The sequence below is a fragment of the Homalodisca vitripennis genome, chromosome X (assembly GCF_021130785.1).
Source record: "Homalodisca vitripennis isolate AUS2020 chromosome X, UT_GWSS_2.1, whole genome shotgun sequence".
Taxonomy (NCBI): Eukaryota; Metazoa; Arthropoda; class Insecta; order Hemiptera; family Cicadellidae; genus Homalodisca; species Homalodisca vitripennis.
Window position 1 is genome coordinate 72,202,141 of NC_060215.1, and position 21,550 is coordinate 72,223,690.

General features: G+C 31.6%; 1 protein-coding gene across 3 annotated transcripts in view; it reads left to right on the plus strand.

Annotated features, from left to right (window-relative positions):
• Positions 1-21,550, plus strand: part of LOC124369190 (WASH complex subunit 4) — a 79,144-nt gene that overhangs the window by 32,556 nt on the left and 25,038 nt on the right. For all 3 annotated transcript variants that reach the window (XM_046827006.1, XM_046827007.1, XM_046827008.1), the window contains 6 exons: positions 6,916-7,152; positions 9,718-9,906; positions 13,072-13,170; positions 14,195-14,428; positions 15,509-15,841; positions 17,753-17,860. In XM_046827006.1, the coding sequence (XP_046682962.1) occupies positions 6,916-7,152; positions 9,718-9,906; positions 13,072-13,170; positions 14,195-14,428; positions 15,509-15,841; positions 17,753-17,860 (1,200 nt within the window). The remainder of the gene's footprint in view (positions 1-6,915; positions 7,153-9,717; positions 9,907-13,071; positions 13,171-14,194; positions 14,429-15,508; positions 15,842-17,752; positions 17,861-21,550) is intronic.

The window sequence follows — 21,550 nt, forward strand, 5'->3', positions numbered from 1 at the left end:
ATAAATAAACTAAAATAAATAGTCAATAAATAAAATAAATAAATCTTACATATGTAACAAACTTACAAAACATTAATTTCAGAATTTGGCATGTTTAAAAATTCATCGATACTATAGAAGGGATGATCAGCCAGCCATCTATGTAACTTACATTTAAAGAGACTAAAAGATAAATCTTTGGTTGAGAGTGGTAACTTATTATATAGTCTAATACACATTATAGTATGGCTAGATCTAATTTTTTCCAATCTTGTGAAGGGTACATCAAGACGATTATAATACATTACACTATACAAAACTATATTATACTATACATTATGTTAATTTAAAATACATAATAATATAATTAGTCTAAACATGATCATGAGACTAAGGTAAAGTCCACACTCCCCAAAGGCCTGCACCATCCAGACACATTTAAGTGCTTATACAAAACACAGAAAGAATACTATAATAGATTCAGGTCAGTGCAAACAGAAAAAGCCATCTTTAGAGAGAAACTGCAACACATCCACCTATTCTAAGGTAAATTAATATTTGTTGTAAAAAATTCCACAAGTGAATAAAAGGCCTTACTTATAAGCCAACGTGACAATTTACATGAATATGGTTGAAGTTCTAAACTTCTGAACTCTTGTGGTAGTTTGTTAAAACACTTAATTTGCAAATGTCTATGACTAGCTATAGTATTCTGTAGCCTGGAAGAAGGTATAATAATATCATGTGCCCTTCGAGTATAATAGTCATGGACTTCATTAAAACAAACAAATTCATTTTGGTTTTTCTTTACATGTATTAAATTTTGAAATATAAAAATGGAAAGAACTGTCATTATATTAAAATCAATAAAACATTGTTTACAATCATCCTGATAAGCTAAATTGGCCAAAATTCTCACTGCCTTTCTTTGCCATGTGAAAACCTGGCTAGCACCCTTACTATTTCCCCACAGCATTGCAGCATATAGCAAGTGAGAGTGAAACTCACTAAAGTAGGAGATAAGCATCATATCTTCACCAACACAAGATTTTAATTTTCTAAGTAGAAAACAGGCCCTAGACAGTTTTGAAATTACTGTGTTGGTGTGAGCCTCCCAAAAAAGTTTCTGGTCAAAAACCACTCCAAGCAACTTAACTGGCTTAGAACAATTTTCTTTTACGTTCTTTTTCAATGTGAAGCAAATTTATTCTGTTTTATCAGTATTGACTTCTAGATTATTACTATTAAACCAAGAATAAGCAACCTCCATTACCCCATCACTATGAGTTTTTACCTCATTAAGTAATTCACCTTTAACTATAAATGAAGTGTCATCGGCACAAAGAGTGGTCTTACATGGAACATTGAAAGGCAGATCGTTAATGTATATAATAAACAAAAGCGGACCCAGAACAGATCCCTGTGGAACCCCAGCAAGGACCTCTCGAAATGTGGACTCTGTACCAGCAACCGAGACTCTGTGCATTCTGCCACAAAGATAAGTTTCAAAAAAGTGCAATGGTTCATCGATAATACCATAAAGTTTCAGCTTACTGAGAAGAGTGTGATGGGAGATACTATCAAAGACCTTGCTTAGGTCCACAAGAGTCATATTAGCATACTCAAATTTCTCAAAACCACTTAAAATACTATTTACAACTTCATTCAAAGCTTCTGTTGTGGATCGACCAGGGCGGATTCCAAACTGACTATTACTTAAAATATTATGTTTATCCAAAAATTTTAAAACTTGGTTTTTAACACATGTCTCCATTATTTTGGAAAACACTGAAACTATACAAATTGTTCGATAATTATCTATATTGGATCTATTACCTTTTTTAAAAAGTGGTATACTCTTGGAATTTTTTAAGCAGTTTGGGAAAGTAGAACAGCGAAAAGAAAGATCAATTAAAAATGTTAAGGGCCTAACAATACAATTAGCAATGTGTTTATTCACTTTGTTACTAAAACCAAAAACATCCTCACTCCTGGAAGACTTTAAGGATCTCATAATATTAAGAACCTCAAACTCACTAACACACTTCAAGTGAAAAGTTTCTGAAGGCCTTTCAACTTTCCTCAGGTAGGACATATAACTTAAATTGCTATTATTTAATGTTCTTGCACTACGGACTACTTATATAATGGTTATTAAATTCTTCAGCTGTAATGGGTGGAATCGTTTATAATAGTTACCAGCCTCTGATTTAATACATGCCATGCAGCCGAACATTTATTTTTTGAATTTTGTATTATGCTTTCATTGTACTTGACCTTTGCTTCTTTAATTTTATATCGATACAATTTTCTTTTAGCTATGTAGCAGTTTTTTAGAAACATGTTATTTTTATAGTTTGGTATTCTTAACAGATCTTGTAGCAGAATTAATGTATTCCTCAACTTTCTTAAGCTATCATCAAACCAGAGAGAATTATGCTTGTTTTGTTTTCTTTGTTGAACGTTTTTAGTTTTCCTTGGGCAGCTATGATTTAATACAATTGACAGCCTATTTACAAAATATTCGTATGCACTATTTACATCCTCCATATTATACAACAAATGCCAATTCAATGAAGAGCTTGTGTCTATGAACCTATTCAAAGTTTCATCACTTAGTTTTCTGTATGAAATATTTTTAGATTGAGGACCAGTACCCACAACAGTAAATTCAAGGTGAATTATAGAGTGATCTGAAATTCTCACCTTCCATATGCAACTGCTGTACAAATGCTTATTTAAATCAATGGCTATGTTGTCTATACATTTTTTATTTCTAGTTGGTAGTTTGTTTACACAGTACAGATTGAATGATTTTAGATTGTTAATGAACATTATTGTATCATTATCAGTACTGTTTAAAATGTCAATGTTAAAGTCTCCTCCTAGTATAATTTTACAAGTAGGGATTTTTTCTTTTGTACATAGCTTAGTAAATCATCAAGGTATGTAAGAAATGTTGTGCAAATAGAGCTGGGTGTTCTATATACAGATATAAAAATTACATTATAAATATTTACAAATATACAAACAGCTTCAAGGGAGCCTAAATGGGTCAAATGAGATATATCGATAACCTCAAAAGGAATATGATTATTTACAAGAATAGAAGCACCCCCATAACCATTCTCTCTGCAGAAAGATGCAGCTAATTTAAAACCTATTGGAACATACAAAGAGGCTTCCATTTGATGCAACCAATGCTCACTAATAAGAACAATGTTACAGTTGGCTTCATCTAAAACTACAGCTAATTCATTTAAACCTGAGGGCTTGGTTACTAAAATGTGGTTTAAACTACAGCTAGGGTTAGGTGCAGGAGTTATAGTATTACTCATATTATATCTTAAGTATCTAAGTTTGGGGTCTATCAGTATTAGAAAGTCAATCTAAACTTTTTTAGTGTACTTATTGCTTGTTCGTGTCCCTAGTTTTAGAAAATCATATTCAAATAATTATAAGTACAGCTTGTGCATGACAGCACAGTCATGTTTTTTAATTACAGTTCTTGAAACAAAAGAAGAAACCTAACATGGTTTATAGCAAGTTTAACAAATTAAAAAAAATGTAAATCTAGTCAGTTTGTAATTATAATGAACATTTTCTACTATTTTTTGACGTTTTTATCATTTAAGTAAAATAAAAATACATTTTAAATTAACTAACCCTTTTACTGTCACAGCAATAATACTTTATCACTAGAAATCTACATAAAAAGTGTCAGGACATGATTTGCTGTTTCCATATGAAGTGTTTGGCAAATTCATTATTGTGTATATTTTACTAAATCTAAAACATATTTGTGTCCTAGTTGGTTTTAATATGATTAAATTTCATAAAAGTATGTTTATTAAATAAAAATTAAAAGTAGTTGATAACAATTAAATAATAAGAAAATAAAAGACAGCAAACTTATCAAATTGTTTTCTTGTATAGTGTAAACGGTATACATACACTTTTAGTATTTGGTAAGTGGTTTAAAACTAAATTTTGAACTTCTTAGAAAAATGTGTGTTTTATATATTATGTACTAACTTTTAGTTACTTTTGAGCAAAAAGTTAATTTGGCAACATAGAAGACTCCAAAAGTACTTGTGTAGCTAATTTGTTCATTTAAAAGGTGCCTAAAATTATCTCTCGTGCCTATATAAGGTTCTCCAAAAAAGAATGGCAGGATTTTTAATGGTCATTACTTAAAAACTAACTAAAAATCAAATTGAAGTTGAAATAACTAAGTTTTGTTTTCCGTTTAGCACGGGAGGAAACGTTGACCTTGGCATGTACATTTCAGTTCTGCATACCACAGAACACACTGTGCCGTACGTTGCACCGTAAACATTGTACTTGCGACTGGAGCCAGATGTGACAGTCACAATATAGCGGCTGTTATGCACATGCCAAGGTCAATTTTTCCTTCCATGCTACACAGAAAACAAAACTTTGATATTTTAACTTTAATCTAACATTTAAATCGCTTAGTTATCTTGTATTGTTTTAAAGTAAAGGTATTCAAAATCCCAGTATTTTTTCAGACTCTGTATAGTATGTTGCATTTTAAAATTTGTATTTCCTGAAAAAACAATTGTGCTTAGTTTTTTGTTGAAAAAATCCAAAATTTAAATAGTTTTAAACCTTTTAAAACTATATAAATAAACTTTTGGATTGATATTAAGTTATTTTATGGTTCGTTCTAAACCGCATAATTTTGTCTGTTAAAATAGGATTACAAATGTAATGTCATCCGAAATACTATTCTTGTGGATGCTTACATTTTACTTGGTATTTTTTGAATAAATTTATAGCACAACAGTGGTAATGCTTATTACATACATGTTATCCCTTGGCATTAAATGACTTCATAAATAGTTGTAGCACATTTTAACATGACATATTTCTTGACAACTGTAATTAAATTATAGTTAAGAGACCCAACAGTATTGTTTGAAAGTAATAAAATCTCACATTGTTTTATTAAAATTATACAATTTTTCTCCATTAAGTACCCAAAAATCCTCCAGACATGTCTTTAATTATAGTACAGCTTCACTATCTTGCACCATTATATGGCACTTGCATAAAATAATTTTGTCATCCTAGTTTTTTATATGACTATTAGAATAGAGAACAGGCCTGTTTCATTCATATTTATATGCAAAAACAGACCAACAGACTGATTAGAATAGCTGTCTAACATGATTCAAGTACATATACAATTATATGAGTAGACACAACCTAGTATTGATATTGACACTTTTTAAAGATAATGAATGGGGATTGGGAAGAAACATTGCATACAAATTTAATATTTCACCCAGAACCAACAATATCACTACTTCAGTAAACTAATTAACTTGTAAAAATTAAATATAACTGATCCTTAACTTACATCAAATAAGTAAAATGAATATTTTAAAATCATTACAGAACAACTGGCTAGTAATCGTTGTGATCTAAGTTTTACTCTTTCTATGATGGGAGGAGTGACAGAATTGTATGCTTTTGTTTACCTTCTGGCACGAAAATCAGGATACTTGATCAGAATGTAAAGAACACTCAGACTGATGGACATCGTAGATAAAAATTTTATAAAAATATTTTTAATTCAATGGAAATCCCTCTTTTGCATGTAATTAATAATAGTTTTTAACATGATTTCTTCATAAACAATCTCAAAGTTTGAAAAATTGTTGGTTTTAAAAAAGATGCCTTATCAATCATTAACTACAATCAGTTTCTCTTCTTGTTACTAAAGTATTTGAGAAAGCCATGCATAATGTATTGATTTTTAAACCAAGAATATACTATTTGCTAATCAACATGGGTGTAGGAGAAAATAGTCCTCTATATCAGCAGTTATCAAATTTCTGAACAAAATAATAAAAGTCACAGTAAATAATAATTTTTATTCTGTTGTTTTTATTTATTCTCTTTGTTTAAAATTCTCTAAAGGTATATTTATGATTTCAAAACTGTATGGGTTTTGCAATGAACAATGTCTTAATCCTGTATGTTATGCATTTTTGATTCCTATTTAGTTTATGACATTAAGATATGAAGAGATACATTTAAAAGTAACTGTTTTACTACTACAAAAAGCAGTATGTTATATTTCTGGTATCAATTACGAAGACTCTTTTAAACAAAAATGGAAAGATTTTAATATTATGACCATACCACGTCAGTTGTGCACACATTTGCTTCATATGGTTATGAAATAATTCAATTAATGACGATGTTCATCATTAACAGTTATGCTACCACAATAATGTGATAATTTAAAATTTATGCTCTAAACCTGATTCATTATTACTATTGTCTTTGAAATGAAAATTATTAAATAAACATTCGACTAATGTTAGAATACTGCCATGTAAATAATTCAGAAATCAACGCGGTTTATTCCTTGAACCATCTATTATATGAATTAAATGAGTTTTTTCCAAGTTTCCAGCACATTTAAAAATTATTGTTATTTTTATATTTTGTGTAAATGTTTAATAACACTTGTTTTATTTTAAAATTTCTGTATTAGATGTTCGTGTAAATATACTGTAAGTTTTGTATAGAAATATAAACTTCTTACATTTATGATTTATATAAATCAACTGAAGAATGAAAATGAGTATAATTTTGTATTATTATTATTATGTTAAAACAATATTTATAAACTTTTCTGGTAATAAACAAGTAATTGTTGATTCTACAATTAAGTGGTAAATAGGAATAAAAAAGATAAATGTTGCATTACTAGGGTGACACTTTGTACTAAGGTGTGTGGTAGTATTTTTGTTTAAATTGTATGTGTTATGTTGTTTATGTGTTTTGTGTTTTTGTTGTTATGTTTATGTGTTGTTTAATTTTTATGTGTTAGCATTGCTCAAATCTCTAAAATAAACGTATAAATATGGTGTTAAATATTTTATTGTTTTCCAACAGAGTGCACTCCAGTTGCCTTTTGAAAAAAGTGGAACGGTTTTAAAAATCTCAGGATTGGCTGAAGAAATGGACAAATACATCAGGAATGCACTTATTGAAATTGACAATAAAATTATGACGGACCCAGAAGTCAATACATCCTGGGCAAGTGTATGTGCATTATACACATTCTATGTACACTTGTTTGGATCTTCTGACAAGAAGTTGTTCAAACAGTTTTGGGAGCTCAGTAAGAAAGTAGGTTTTCCTTTCAGTTTTACATTGTGTTTTATGTCATATTCATGAATTCTTTCATTTTTATATTTAACATTTGTAATATATGTAAATAAGAATTGACTGCTTTGCTTTATATTAAGTTTATTTTGTGTTTTGAAGTATTCATACACTTAAGAGTAGCTCATAAGCAACTAGTGTGTTCAAATATTGATTATATGTGTTTTAATTTTACATATACTTATTACATGAACTTATATACTTTTCAACAATCTTAAAAATTCTTAGTTTTAACTATTAACAAAATTAATACATAATTTTATTTTTTTATCACATAGAAGCACTTAAAAATGATCAAACTATTCAAGTAAATACCTGTCTCTATCAAACAAAGTGTTTGGGAGTATTTATTTATTCCAGTATTTTCAGCAAACAACTAAATATGTGTTAAACTTTAAGGTGCTGAAAAAGAAAGGGAGGAAAATCCTGAGAATGATAATGTAATGTTTTGATAGTCAATTAAACCATCTACAGTTCCAAAACCTTTGAGTGTCTGTGTGTAAAACATAGAATAATTATAATACTTGAATTATGTTCATATTGACAAGTGGCATTGAGATAAAACGTGTGTACCCAGAAATGAAACATGATTATGGTCCTTCACTATATTGTGACTTTCGCAAGGGGTATGATTCATGAATACAGAAAACGTGTATACACGGTGGCCTGGTTGTTTATAAACAAAGCAGGAGGGCCAGCAGGGACTTGTGAGAGGTCTGTTGGGCGGAAGTAGCGAGTGTTGTTACATTTTGGAGGGAGAAATGGACCTTGCGGGTTAGGGCAGTGTAAGCCTAGAATAGGAACTTTTGTTTTCATGAGGTGTTGAGTGCAGATTAGCATCATCAACGCAAGAATATTCAGTGTTCAGGAACTGTATAATTTCCTGAAAAAACGGGAGAGAGTGACTTCACCACCTTCAGTAAGTGTGGGCTGAGAGTATTCAAGTTTTGTGAACAACCCGTCAACAAGCTTTCGCAACAGATGTGCAGAGAGGAGAAGGTTTTTTGTAGTAATATCGCACTGCAGGGCTTTAAGAGCTTCAGTATGTTCATAGAAAGAGTTAACAAAAGCACGCATTGGATTGACAGCTTCATCTGACACACTAGGGAGGTCTAGTACGTGATTCAGATGTAGAGTAGTAAGGTGTCTAGAGATTTTATAGCATGTGTGCATATAAGTTCAATTTCCAACTTATGTTTTTTAAATGGTATCTTTTAAAATTTGTATAACCTATGTAAAACAGCTAATACCTAACAAAAGACGAAATGTTTGCTGCTCACAGCTTGTGCAAGTGTACAAAGTGGTCGTGCTCGCTTATACCTTGACGGATTCTGTTGAAACAAGTTAGAGTTGTTAAAAAAAATTGTCTGAATAGTTGGTGTCTAGTACATTTTTAATAACTATACTGGTTTTTTTTGTTATTTGACTTTAAACATTTTTAACAGGTACCATTTTGTTAATATTAAAGAAAATAACACAATTAATGTTTTTAAATTTTCCTATCATCTATTCAAATATAGGTGCCAAATTTGGTTTTCTTTAGCTGTACTAGTTTTAGAGATAATAATTTGTTAATAAAAAATTTATTCTTCATTTTTAGCTTAGAATCCCACGTAAAATCTGAAAATGCATAGCCAGCCCAACCTTTTTGTTACACCCTTTATATTAAATTGTATTATTATAGTTTATAATTTACCAGAAAATATAAAATGGTATAATTGTGTTAAAACAAAAACAAAAACTATAAACATTTGCTCTATTTACCTTTTTATAATGTTGAAATCCAATTTAAATATTAGTTGAATAATTAAATTACTTCAATGCTGTATGTACTTATACTAAAGTAAAGTAAGTAAGGAAACACTGTTTATAACATATGTTGCCATAGAATCAAACATAAGTAAGTAAGAAAGTAAATAAAGGAATACACAGTTTTTTTATATATTACAAATAATTTATTACTGGTAGTTGGAAAATGGTTAATGTAAGTTATTAATATTTTTTTCAGTTTTTTAAAGTTTTTTTTCTATTAGGATAAGAAGCTTATAAATTACACCTAGGACCTTTGTGCTCTTTCTGGAGTGACAGGATATTCTGGAGGGGTAAGGTTAGGGGTAAGGGCCGCCTCCTACCGAGATCCGTGAAGAAGAATTTAGGGCACTAATCTCAAGTCATGTCTCCTCGAAAGAAGGGGAGGCCAGCTCTGAACCAGCCTCTGCAGTCAAAGCAGGCAGGGGGTGGAACGCCCTTATGTCCAGGCTAGCAAGAACCTTTGATACTTAGGGAACGAACCCCACCAATTTCACCTGAAGTAGACTAGACCTATTGAATTACCCTTGAACCCCAGAATCTTGACATTTGCGGTTAGTGATGTGCCTAACCTAACCATACTCCTGGACATCCATAATGTTGCCCAGATTTAAGTGATAACATGGGTTTTTTGCTGTGCCCAGTGGTAGGTTCAACTGGAAGGTATAAAACAACCAGAAGTGATCCCTGCTAGGTTATATAAGATGTTGCTTGTTGTAGATACCGTCAGTGACGCTCCATGGTAACGTGATCTGGTACCCAGATCAGTTTCTCAGCCAACATCTCAGCCACTTGTCCAAGAAACTTGTAGACAAGAAGGCTCAGGAGGCTGTGGTTTCTGCAAGACTCAACTATATTCAGCTCAGTGGCAGCAATTTACCCAAATTTGTTACAACTTTCTCATTCCAGGTAATGTTGCCTTTTTATTTCAATAAGAGTTATTAAATGTAAGTGAGAATTTTGTTTCAGCCGGTGTATTGTAAGAAATGGACAGTCATGCAGGGATATCTGTGGGTAGGAATGTGAGAAGGGAATAGATTAACAATATTTTTATTCGTCATGTCAACAATAGCGTATGTGACAGACATGATCGGATAATGTGAGATTTCAGTCCAGCATAACACTGATAGTCTTCATGCTGTCACACACATCCAAACTCTCAGTATCAAGGGTGACTCTCACACCTCTGTCACTAAGGGCCTCCACTACATTTTGTAGAGCAAGATGAAACTCAATACACTCGCCCACATTGAGTTTGAAGCCAGTGTCATAAGACCACCGGCTGCTACTCTTAAGATCAGAGTTTATCAGAGAAATTGCCTCATCACCAGGGTCATAGGACAAGTGCAGCTTTGAGTCTTCTGCATAAAAATTACTCCACAACTCCGCACACAATTAGGAAAATCAGCATGTATAGGTTGTAGAGCATAGGACTGAGACAACTCCGCTGAGGCACTCCCCTGTGTTTAAATAAAGCATCGAATGTCCTAGTAAAATATATTTTTCTTTAAGTTCAATGCTAATTTTTATTATAAATATGCTATAAGAAGTAAATGCAAAACATTGGTTAAAATTAACATATTTATTAATACAAATTTTAAAATAACTATTTAACATACTGTTAATTTGATATAATTCAAATTCATGGTATAATCTAATAAAACTGAAAAATTATATGAACTAATTGCTAGGGCATTTTATCATATAAGGTTTTGTAGATAAAATTTGTTATCCAATCAGACAACGGATGTATTTGGTTAGGGCTCTGTAGGACACGCAATACAGACGAGCAAGTGGACGGAGGTAGACAAAGAGTGCCCCCTCCCTCTGCCGTAGATTGTAGGTAATCTAAAAATACTTCCTAGTCAACCATGATAAGCACAGAATGTGCGCCAGTCATTCCGAAGGCTTTTTATGAACTAAAAAACTTAAAGAGACACAATGTATAATTTCGGATATAATCGTGTTTGGCGCTTCAGTCAAAGTCTGTCATTGAAATATCAATAATACAGACTCGATCGTTGATCATTTATAATATCCTGTCTATGGCATGGGAAGGGTTAAATATTTTGGTAGCGGATAATTTTTGGTATCTTTTTTCTTTTTTTAACCAGTGCAATATAATATTCTGTGGTCCGTCGTTTTCTTCTCTCCATTGTGGTCCACAATTCTGGGCGCAGCAATTACATCGGTTCTCTTGACCTCAGCCGACCGTCCACTATCATGTGATCAAACAAGGTGGTGGAGGTAGCTTTTACTCTAGTTGGTTTGCTAATTACTTGAATATTGTATTGTTCTCTTTCAAGATTCAGTGTAAGTATTTAGATTTGTTGCGCCATTGATCAAGTTGATAATATTTGTGTCATCTTGATATATAATATTAGTCACTTCCATAGCCAGTTTAACAAAAAAGGACCAAACAAACCTCAGAGAGAAGAATACCTTACATGAGGAGGCCTATACACTATACATAGACCAAGTTTCTGTCCCGTCACCTTCACAACAATAGCAACAATAGCAAGACACTCATTACCAGGTTCAGCCCCTTTGGAAAGGGTCTACTGTTCGTGAACAATGCCATCCAAGGACCACAACACCACCATTTGTGCTCCTTGGCAGACCTTGTATGTTTTCTTTGCAGTTCATGTGCAGCAAAGTGAACTGCAGTATACTATAGCTGTCCAAAGGAATGCCAGGATGAAGCCACATCTCAGACACTGCAAAATGTCAGTCAAAATCACATACCAATGCACTTATAGCATCAAACCCATTATTATCAGTCACCAGTCAACGTCCTGATGGCTGAGATTTTCTCAATGACTATTCTCTGTTTGTCAAAAACCGTGAAGTCACAAATTTTGAGGAAATACAATTTTGCATACTAGACTACATCCGAACATTATCTATTTCTATTTCACTATTTATTACAACAATTGAAAGATGGCCTTCATATTCGATGTGATCATGTGGTTGAGGATGGTTTTTTCAACTATTCTCATATTTTTAATGAAATCAGCAATTTGATATTGAAACAGCATCTCCTTCCTACACTGTACAGTCTGTACTATGAATATCAGTACAACTCCAGCATTAGTCATAAACTTAGCAATAGTAATCAAGCTATTATTAGTGTGTTGTTCTGCCATCAAAGTAGTTGCACTCTGTTTAAAATTTAATACTGAGAATAAATGAGTTAAAAAATAACAGAGTTACTCACATTAATCATTGTTATGTTTTGTTTAAAAAAATGAACAACAACAAAAATGTTTCTAGAGATAGTGTATGCTATCTTTTTAAAATATTAAAATTAAAACAAAAGTAATAATACATTGAAGTTAACACGTTGAGTAACACCCATGGCTGAGCGTTGCCAGTAGCAGTGGGAGAGATTCCTCCCATCCCACCTTTGGTGTTTTGTGAACTCAGTATGCCTCGAGCACTGTTGTCTAGTTTATCGAACTTTCGTTGCTCCTTGGGATGTATTCTTCACTCTGGTGGTCATTGTTTGTGTTTATAGTTTTGTTATCTATCAGTGTAATTCTTACAAGCATCTGCCATAGATTTCTACTTTTACCTGAAGAAGAGATCAGATTGCAGATCTCGAAACGTAGTGTTACTGATTTTTTTGTTTCACTGGACGATGGAAAATGTCTGGAAAAATCCTGTTTCTTTCACACAAAAGTTAATTGTGCCCCAATACAGAATACAGTAGAGATGTGACCATGCAAAGATTTAAGTAAGTCCCTATAGGTTTATTCCAAAGTTGTTTATCTATCTCAATTTTGAATATTATAATTAGATTTAAAAGAGAAATACTAGTTTCTATTTTTAATTTTTAACTTGATTCATTTTTAATAATAAAATGAATGTTTTTATTCAAATAACAATCATTGAAACAAGTATTGAAATTTATATACAATTTGTATACATTGAAAGTGTGCTGCAAATATACATAAACATAAACAGTTGTAATAATAATAAGCTTCAATCTTGATTCATAATATCATACTCCTTAAGATTGGATGTGATGACAATGTCTATATGCTGGTTAGTAATGTTATTTATTTATTTCAGGTTTTTTCATGGATAATTCAAATGGAGAGTACTTTAAAAAAGGATTTGTCTCATTTCAAATTTGATGAAATAAAAATTAGGTGTAACTTGTACCTTGAGGTAGGTATGAATATATATTCTTATTCTCGTTTTGTTCATAATTTTTGCTGATCTGTAAATTGTTTTACATTTTGTAATATGTAATTGATTATATATATATCTAAAATATATGAAAAAAATTGTTTAGCTTGGGGTGTGATGTGATGTATACATGCACGTGTGTGTGTGTGTGTGTGTGTGTGTGTGTGTGTGTGTGTGTGTGTGTGTGTGTGTGTGTGTGTGTCAGTGTCTCAACGTATAACTCTTTTCCTGGAGTGTAATCCTTTACTTGACTCTTAAGAGGGATAGGTGTTGTGTAGGCATTATAATCCAATCTGATTAAATCAGTTGAAAATCACTTTGGATATTTGGTAATCTATTTGTGTTTTATATATATATATATATATATATATATATATATATATATATATATAATCCAAAGATAATCCAAAGAACATTTTGGTAAAACAAACTAAAGTCCACTACTGTTTATTAGTGTCAGTAGCCTCCACTGGTCATGTTTTGTCCATTCTGGTGTTTTATAGTGAAGAATTACTACATGGACACCTAGCCAAACTTTTGGATTGTTTATTTTGGGAAATACCTGGTAGTACCAGGTTAGTTTCACCTGGTAGTACTTTGAAATAGTTTTTGCCAATAGCTTTAATTTTATCTGATAGCACTCCCTTTTTCTGCTCCCCAAGTTGTGACTTAACAGTGAATATTAGATTCCAAAAAATTCAATTATTTGTTTATGAAATTCATCAATTTGTAATCAAATGAATCATGACAATATATATATATATATATATATATATATATATATATATATATTTATTTATTTATAACACTTTTATATATATATATATATATATATATATATATATATATATATACAATATATACAGTTATAATGTTTATAACTGGCGCTACAGATGGAATAAGTACAGGAGACAGACAAAACATGAGGAGTGATGGGAGGGGGATTCACATCTATATAAAATTAAACAAATTTTATTCTTTTATTCTGCTTTGTTTTGCTTAGGGAGTTCAATTAAGTTTGAAAATGCACAAACTGTTAACTTCCCTGACCAACTTGCATGGATCTATGGCAAAACCAATGACAAAGTCCTCAGTGATTGGACTCTGTAGACTGGTGGAACTGGTGAAGACAGTGCGAGAGACATATCTGAGACATAGCGCAGTCATTGTTCGAAGTGTGGGACACATCATTCAACGGCTCTGCTTTCAGACACTTACCATTATAGCCTCTGCAAAGGTAACCAGTGTTAGCATAATTATTTTCATTAACGTCGACAATAAAAATAAGTTTGTTAATATATAGAATAAATATTCTCATATTATTACCTGGGATTAAATAAAATATATGTGGTGATCAATTGAAATGCATCTAAATTCTGATTTTGATTCTTCCCTCTCCATATCCATCATATTTATAAACAAATTAGAAAGGATGCTGATTTTGGATGCCAGTAGTTGAGTTGATTTAGTATTAAAGTTATTGCATTCAATTCGACGTATATCAAGTGTAAAAAATATAAATGTCTGAAATGTTTTAACTCCCTTGCTTAAAAAATGCATTCCTATAAAAAAGTTAATAAATATTCTAATCTGTATCTAAAACTTGTAACAGAGCTGCAACGATACTCAAATACACTGGCTCTTGCTTTCACTTGTAAGCAAGCATCTTTACATATATATTCTTGCTTAGATAATAGCGTACATAATTTTTTCAAGTTGACATACAGTAGTTAGGGATGGTGCATGAGTACATTGTTTACAAAAACCAATCAATTATGTCCAATTATATTTTAAGCATATTTTCTTACATTCAAAATGCCACTTATTCTTTTGTAATTCTCATCATTATTTCGTTTAATATATGACATTATTGAAAATTATTGCAATATTTCTTAGTGTCACCTTAATCCTGAAAAACGCGCTTCTACTATTTCTGAATAGTAGTCGAGTGTAATTATTATGCAAAAATAAGACCTAGATGTCATATTTAAAGTCCATTAACTAATTTAGTCTTCAAATTTAGCAGAAAAATGTTTTCTCTAACCACTGAAATTGGTGTTTTTTGTTTAGTAAGTCCAGAAACAATTATAGCTGTAATTTTAAATAGGCCTGTTAAAAAAAGTCTTTATTCTTGTTGAGCAATGAACATCTCTGTGTCATGCAATGAGTTTCATCAGATAACTTAACTTTTTTTATCTGATTGAAACATACCTTAATTAAGCAAAGTTAAAATGCATTTAAAAAGAGTTTTGATGCTTTAAATTTTAGTGATGTAGCTGTGTGGCAAGTTTTTAAAACCAGTGGTTTTCAATTTCAGAAGGGATTAATGTCAGACAAGAAGTTCTGTGAGAAGCACGTGGACATGTTGTCATCGTTAGTTGTGGCAGAGAAGTGCCTGAATGGCCCACCTACACGTCTTAGACTTTTGGTTGCTCGACTTGCACTTTCAGTGGCTAACCAGAAAAACACATTTCGTGATGATGAGTTGTCTAGTTTGTCCAGTGCCCTGTCTTCCTTGGCTCGTATACCCAATCTCATCGAGCGACTCAACAAAGCAACTAACTGTGATTTTCTCTATTGGCATCGAGTCATCTTACCTATTTATTTCACTGCTCTCTATGAGTCCAAGAGTAACCTGCACAGAATTAAGGCAAGTTCCACATTGCAAACCATAGCTAGTATCTTACTTCTTGTTTAATTTGACTATAATAATCTGTCAATTGTCCTTATATGCTTCTATACAAAAAACGTTAATCCTAAATCTGCCAGTCAGAAAAGTCTACAGTGAAAGCCCTGATTTTGCTGTTTTGCAAGCTAATAGTCATGAAAGTTATAATTTTTACCTACTAGTAGATGTGTTATGTATCATTTTGGAAGGATTGAAATAGGTTATGTGCAAAAGAAAAGCAACTGTGCTAATAATTTTGAGCCAAAAAAGTTTCTACAATTTTTTTAAAAGGCTCCTCAAATTTAACATATTTAGAAAATAACAAAAATTTGTAATATACCGTATTATGCAATTATTAGTCAATTCAAACATTTTTGTTCATTCAGTAACATACTTAAATATTACAGGCTACACACTATAAATTACTATTGATTTTATATAAATCTATAATTATTTCTTATTTAAGACTGTTCTACATCTATAGTTCAAACATTTTAAAAACTCCTCAAAAGAAAGTATCCCATTACTGAATGTTATTTTCATAAATTAACAAAGCCCATACTTATACATTTATGTTAACTTTGGATGAAGCACCAATTTATCATTTGTTGTTTAGTTTCAAAATTCATTAACAAGTTTTGGAACAAATTAAATACCATGTATTTACACTGTTGGTGGTGTGTAATTAAATTACGAGATTAGTCCATACACTTTTTGTTAAATAAAACTTAATAACATGTAATGGGTTCTATTGAACCCATCTATTACAAATTGATTGAAGGTCAGTCAGTCCTGTTATATTTAATAAATGTTCCCTACTTGATAAGTGCTTTTATTTATTTATTTTTGTTCGTCTTGCCGGTATTCTCCATATTCCTCCATGTTGTTGGCTTTTAATACCTCCAGGTAGTTACCATTCAGCATACAAAATTGGCATTTTTTAGCTTTTTGTAATAATATTGGGGTTTAGTTCTCGCTGAATTGTGGCTAGCTTATATATAAAATTTTGTACTTCCTGAAATTTAGTTAATCAGTATAATATATCTAATTATTTTTATTACAATCTATGAGATATAAAAGATAGAAAATTACTAAATATATTAATTTTGGTTTTAACAGCAAATAAAAATGTAATAACAAATACTTTAAATAAAGTAAATTAAATAAACACAATGTTTTAGGATAGTAGAATATAAAAACAATAGATTTCTAAAAATAGAATAGTGTAGTTAGGTGGGTGAGTCGTCAACGAAGTCAAACAGACTGTAAAAGGAGTTGTGAGCAGGTGATGAAGGAATGATATTTCGGGCAAATATAGTTAGTTTGCTCTTAGCCGTGAGTGCTGTCAGTTCCTCTCGATCACCACCACAGTTGGATGTTTGTGCAGCACTAGTGAATTGCTGCCACGTGTGAAGGTGTCGTCAAGACATTTACAGGGTCGTTAGTTATACACTTTAAAATATTTTATAGAAAACATTTATATATAAAATATTTTAATGCATTTTAAAATTTAATTCAGGATTGTTTTAAACATCTATAATTGTATAAGACTATTCAAATTAAGTTTGTGAGTAAACAAACTGCCAAAGAATTAATATCACACTTTTTGTATTTAAAAACCCTGTATTTCACAATATAAGCATCGCCTATCTGGCCAGTGTTGGGGTTGCTGCGTGAATTAATGTCTAAATTCCACAAAAATGTTGTATACTTTAAAATTTGGATATATAATTTCCTTCAATTTTTAGTAAGATTTTTTTTAGGTTAAGATAGCACTCATACTATCTATGTACAGATCTCAGTCTCATAACTTCACATAGTATCAGAATTTGTAATAAAATCATGTCTAAACAAATATATTATTATCTTATTCATGGTTTGTTTTGTGTACAGTATGTTTTGGAAGGCGTAGAAGATAGTGTGAAGAATATGAATGTCAACTTGCAGTCTCGAATAATGCCTCCTCTTAAACAAGAAATCACACAGCAAATGAATACCAAGGTATAAGTCGTATATTTATTGGATTTATATACTGTTTTATGTGACTATTGGGAGCTCTCAACATGTATCTTAATTAATTATATGTAAAGATTGCTACGGTCCCCCCGTTTGTGTGCCATTCTGCTACGTTCCAGGTCCCAAGTTGGCTGTGCGATTTTGCTACGTTCCAGGCCCCCGTTTGTTGTCCCAATTTTCTCACAATCGGTATTCAAAGTGTGCTGCCCCTCATTGGTTATGCGACTTGCTTCGTGTTGGCTAATTCATATTATTCCAAGTTGATATTTAAATAACGATCAAACTTCAATGTCTGTGGTGTTGTTGAAAGTGTAGTTTGTATTAATGAAAGTAGGCTACACGTTTTATATATATATATATATATATATATATATATATATATATATATATATATATATATATCACTAGCACTGGGTCTATATTATCTCAGGTTTCTTAAGTAGGTTGAATAATGGTTCAAACTTAATATTACTCTATTGAAAGTTCTGATCAATAATATTGTTTATATCATAATAAAGTTCACAAAATATTCACTGTTCTTATCAATCACTTTGAATCAAATAAGTTTTGAAAGTAATATTCTTTAATTTAATGCTTATTATCTTACTTAACACATTTCTTTGTAGATGGGATACTCAATGAAAGACAAAGCAAATGACTTTGACGTTAATTTATTTTATATTATACTGTCTAATTCTACTCACTTTGCTTTGATTTTTGTTCACTAACACAACATCCCATCCCTAATTACAACTTCAATGCACTATTGTACAGTTTCAAATTTCATCTATACGAGTAGACGTCCTTACTGCTTCAAGTCCAGACAGAGAAGAAGGATTCTCCGTATAAAACTACGCATACCCGTTCACACAATGTTCATCTCCTCTCCCGTTCAAATCAGCGTCTTCACGATTGAGTATAATTTGATTCTTTTCTTATAATTGTCGAAATTTATCACGTTCACTATAATTGATCAATTTAAGTCTTTCTATTTTCTTTTATTATTTTTCTAAAGCTTTTTTATTTAAATTTTTAGCAACATGTGCTTTCTGACGTCATCAATACGCAAGTCATTTTATCCCACAATTGGCTTTTCTGCGTAATTTTATTTATTACTTTTGTAAAACACGAATTTTGGTTATGTATAACTCATTTTAATTAATTAAATTTGTTCCTGTATAAAGTTTAATATATTTCTCCGTTATTAATTAAATAAATCTCAATTCCGACAACATGTGATTCACTGACGTCACAGTCTGCAGATTCACTGATGTCACAGTGATCCAATTCCCCGCGAATATTCAAATGTCGTAATTTGACCTGTCACAAGATACAGTTAGCTGAACTCTGATAAACCTCAGTACTATTAATCTTCCATTACATTTAATTATTTTGTAGAGGATAATACTTGACAAATGAACCTGGAGATCTTTTAATAGAACAGAAATTAACTTTACAATACAGAGTTGTAATGCATGTCCATATTACGTATTACGAAAACAATAGAAAAGTGAATCTTAATATGTTCAAGCTTAGAGTTAATATGCATTCGAAAGGCTGTATATGAGAAAACCAATTAACATAACATAACAATAGCAAGTATTATTTTAGATGATTTTAGTTTTATTTAAAATTACTAATACAACTGAATTAAAAATAATACAATAAACTATCAATTTGTGGTTAAAAGTTATTTTATTTATGATGGATGATTCGAAGGAATAAAAAGATTACTGAGGATTATAACCCAGACTATATTAGGAGAACCATAAGCATTAAAACATGAATTAACACAAAATTACCACTGAAACACATTATACACACACCACAGCAGTCTGGATTAGGATGACTAGAAACCCATGTACCCAGCCTAGTGGCTGATGAAGTACCTGTAAATAGACAAAGGATAGGATGACATAGGGATGAGTGAGAGGAAGGAATGTGGTAGCTACCTGTAGCCTATTGTTTATTTCTAACCCTTTTGACCTTATTCTTACTATGTGAATCAGAATTTTACTTCATGGGGTTTATTTAGTTTTTTTTTATTTGTTTAAGTTTTTTAGTTAATCCTTTTTGAATATTGGTAGCCAAAGTGGCCTGACTTATAGAGAAGGTTAATCTAGCAGTTGTTCTGCAATTTTTATGTATGAAATCTCAATTATTTAAAATTTTCCCTCTACAATATAATATGTTGCTGTACTTCATCACACTTTATTTGATGATTTTCAAACCATGAATGTTGAGAAGTTTGGTATTTTTCATTTGGTATTGTCTTTGTAAACACTTACATTTAGTGGTCTGTTTGTCTTGCCTATGCATTCCCTATTACAGGGACATGTATACCGTAAACAAGATTTTTGAGTATTATGCTTTAGTGTATTCACCTACTAACGATTTAACTAATTGTTTCCTAAATTTTTTTTGGGTCACCTTCTCTCCTTGTGTTTTATTACTGTTAAACAAAATGAAGGAATTGACAATTCCTGTTTCTAATAACAAAAAAAGATGTTTCTCCATCATTTGATGGATTTTCTTAAAAAGACGTATGAATATATTATATACTTGCCTGTTAGGTCTACTCCCCCCATAGACTCATTGTACTTACATACAACGGTTGGCTTTTGTACAGTTTCCACTACTGCACTTTTCTTCACCCGTCTTACAGTTTGCGTGGATGTATCGTACAAAGTGTTCAACATAGTCACGTCATTCGTGTCTTTCCAAAGGAGAAGGGAAAATTTGTCATCTTTTCGGAAGGCTTATATCTTGCCTTTCTTCAGTTTTATAATTGGGACATCTCTTTTTTGTTTTTTTTATTAGATTTTCTCCCCTTTCTACTCGGTCTTACTTGAAGGGGTAATCCTTTTCTTGTGCGTACAATTGTACCAGTTATGTGCACTATCTTTTCATGTAATGCATCTGCAAGTTGTACATTTGTATATAAACAGTCTGTGAATACATGCAGACCTTCTACAGTTCCATAGTCATGTTCTAGTTTTTCAACCAAGTGTAACACTACTCTGCTTGTGACACCTAGGCCCTCTCGGCACATGCAGTCTGTTGTTGTCTTGCCTAAATATGGTTCTAGGCCACAAATATACCCAGTTGCAGACTCAGACATGACCCAAATCTTTATCCCCCATTTAATGGGTTTGTCTTTATTATAAACTTTAAAACAAACCCTACCTTTAAAGGCCACAGTACTCTCGTCTATGTTAACTTTATGCTTTGGGGTGTAGTACTGCCTAAATTTCTTATCTAAATACTGTACAACCCTTCTTACCTTACCAGATCGGGTAAAAAATCCTACAGGGCTAGTTTCTGGTGGACTAACATGGAGGTTCCAAAAGATTTGATGGAACCTGTCTTTTGAAAAGGTGGTCGAAAGGCACTATTATTAGCATAAATGAATTAATTAAACCTTACGTCGTCAGTCCATTCTTTCCAACCAACTCCTTCAGCAGCCTCTTCCTCTCTCTCTCTTCACTTCCTACAGCCTGGTCTTCACTTATTGCTTCACTGTCAGAAACCTGTTCCTCAATCACTTCCTCAAAGTCATTATCATTCACTTCAACATCATTATTATATCCAATGTACTGCTCTTCTAGTACATTTTGATTTATCACTAAATTGTCACCTACTTCATTAAGTACTTCAAGATAAACAGTTCAACAG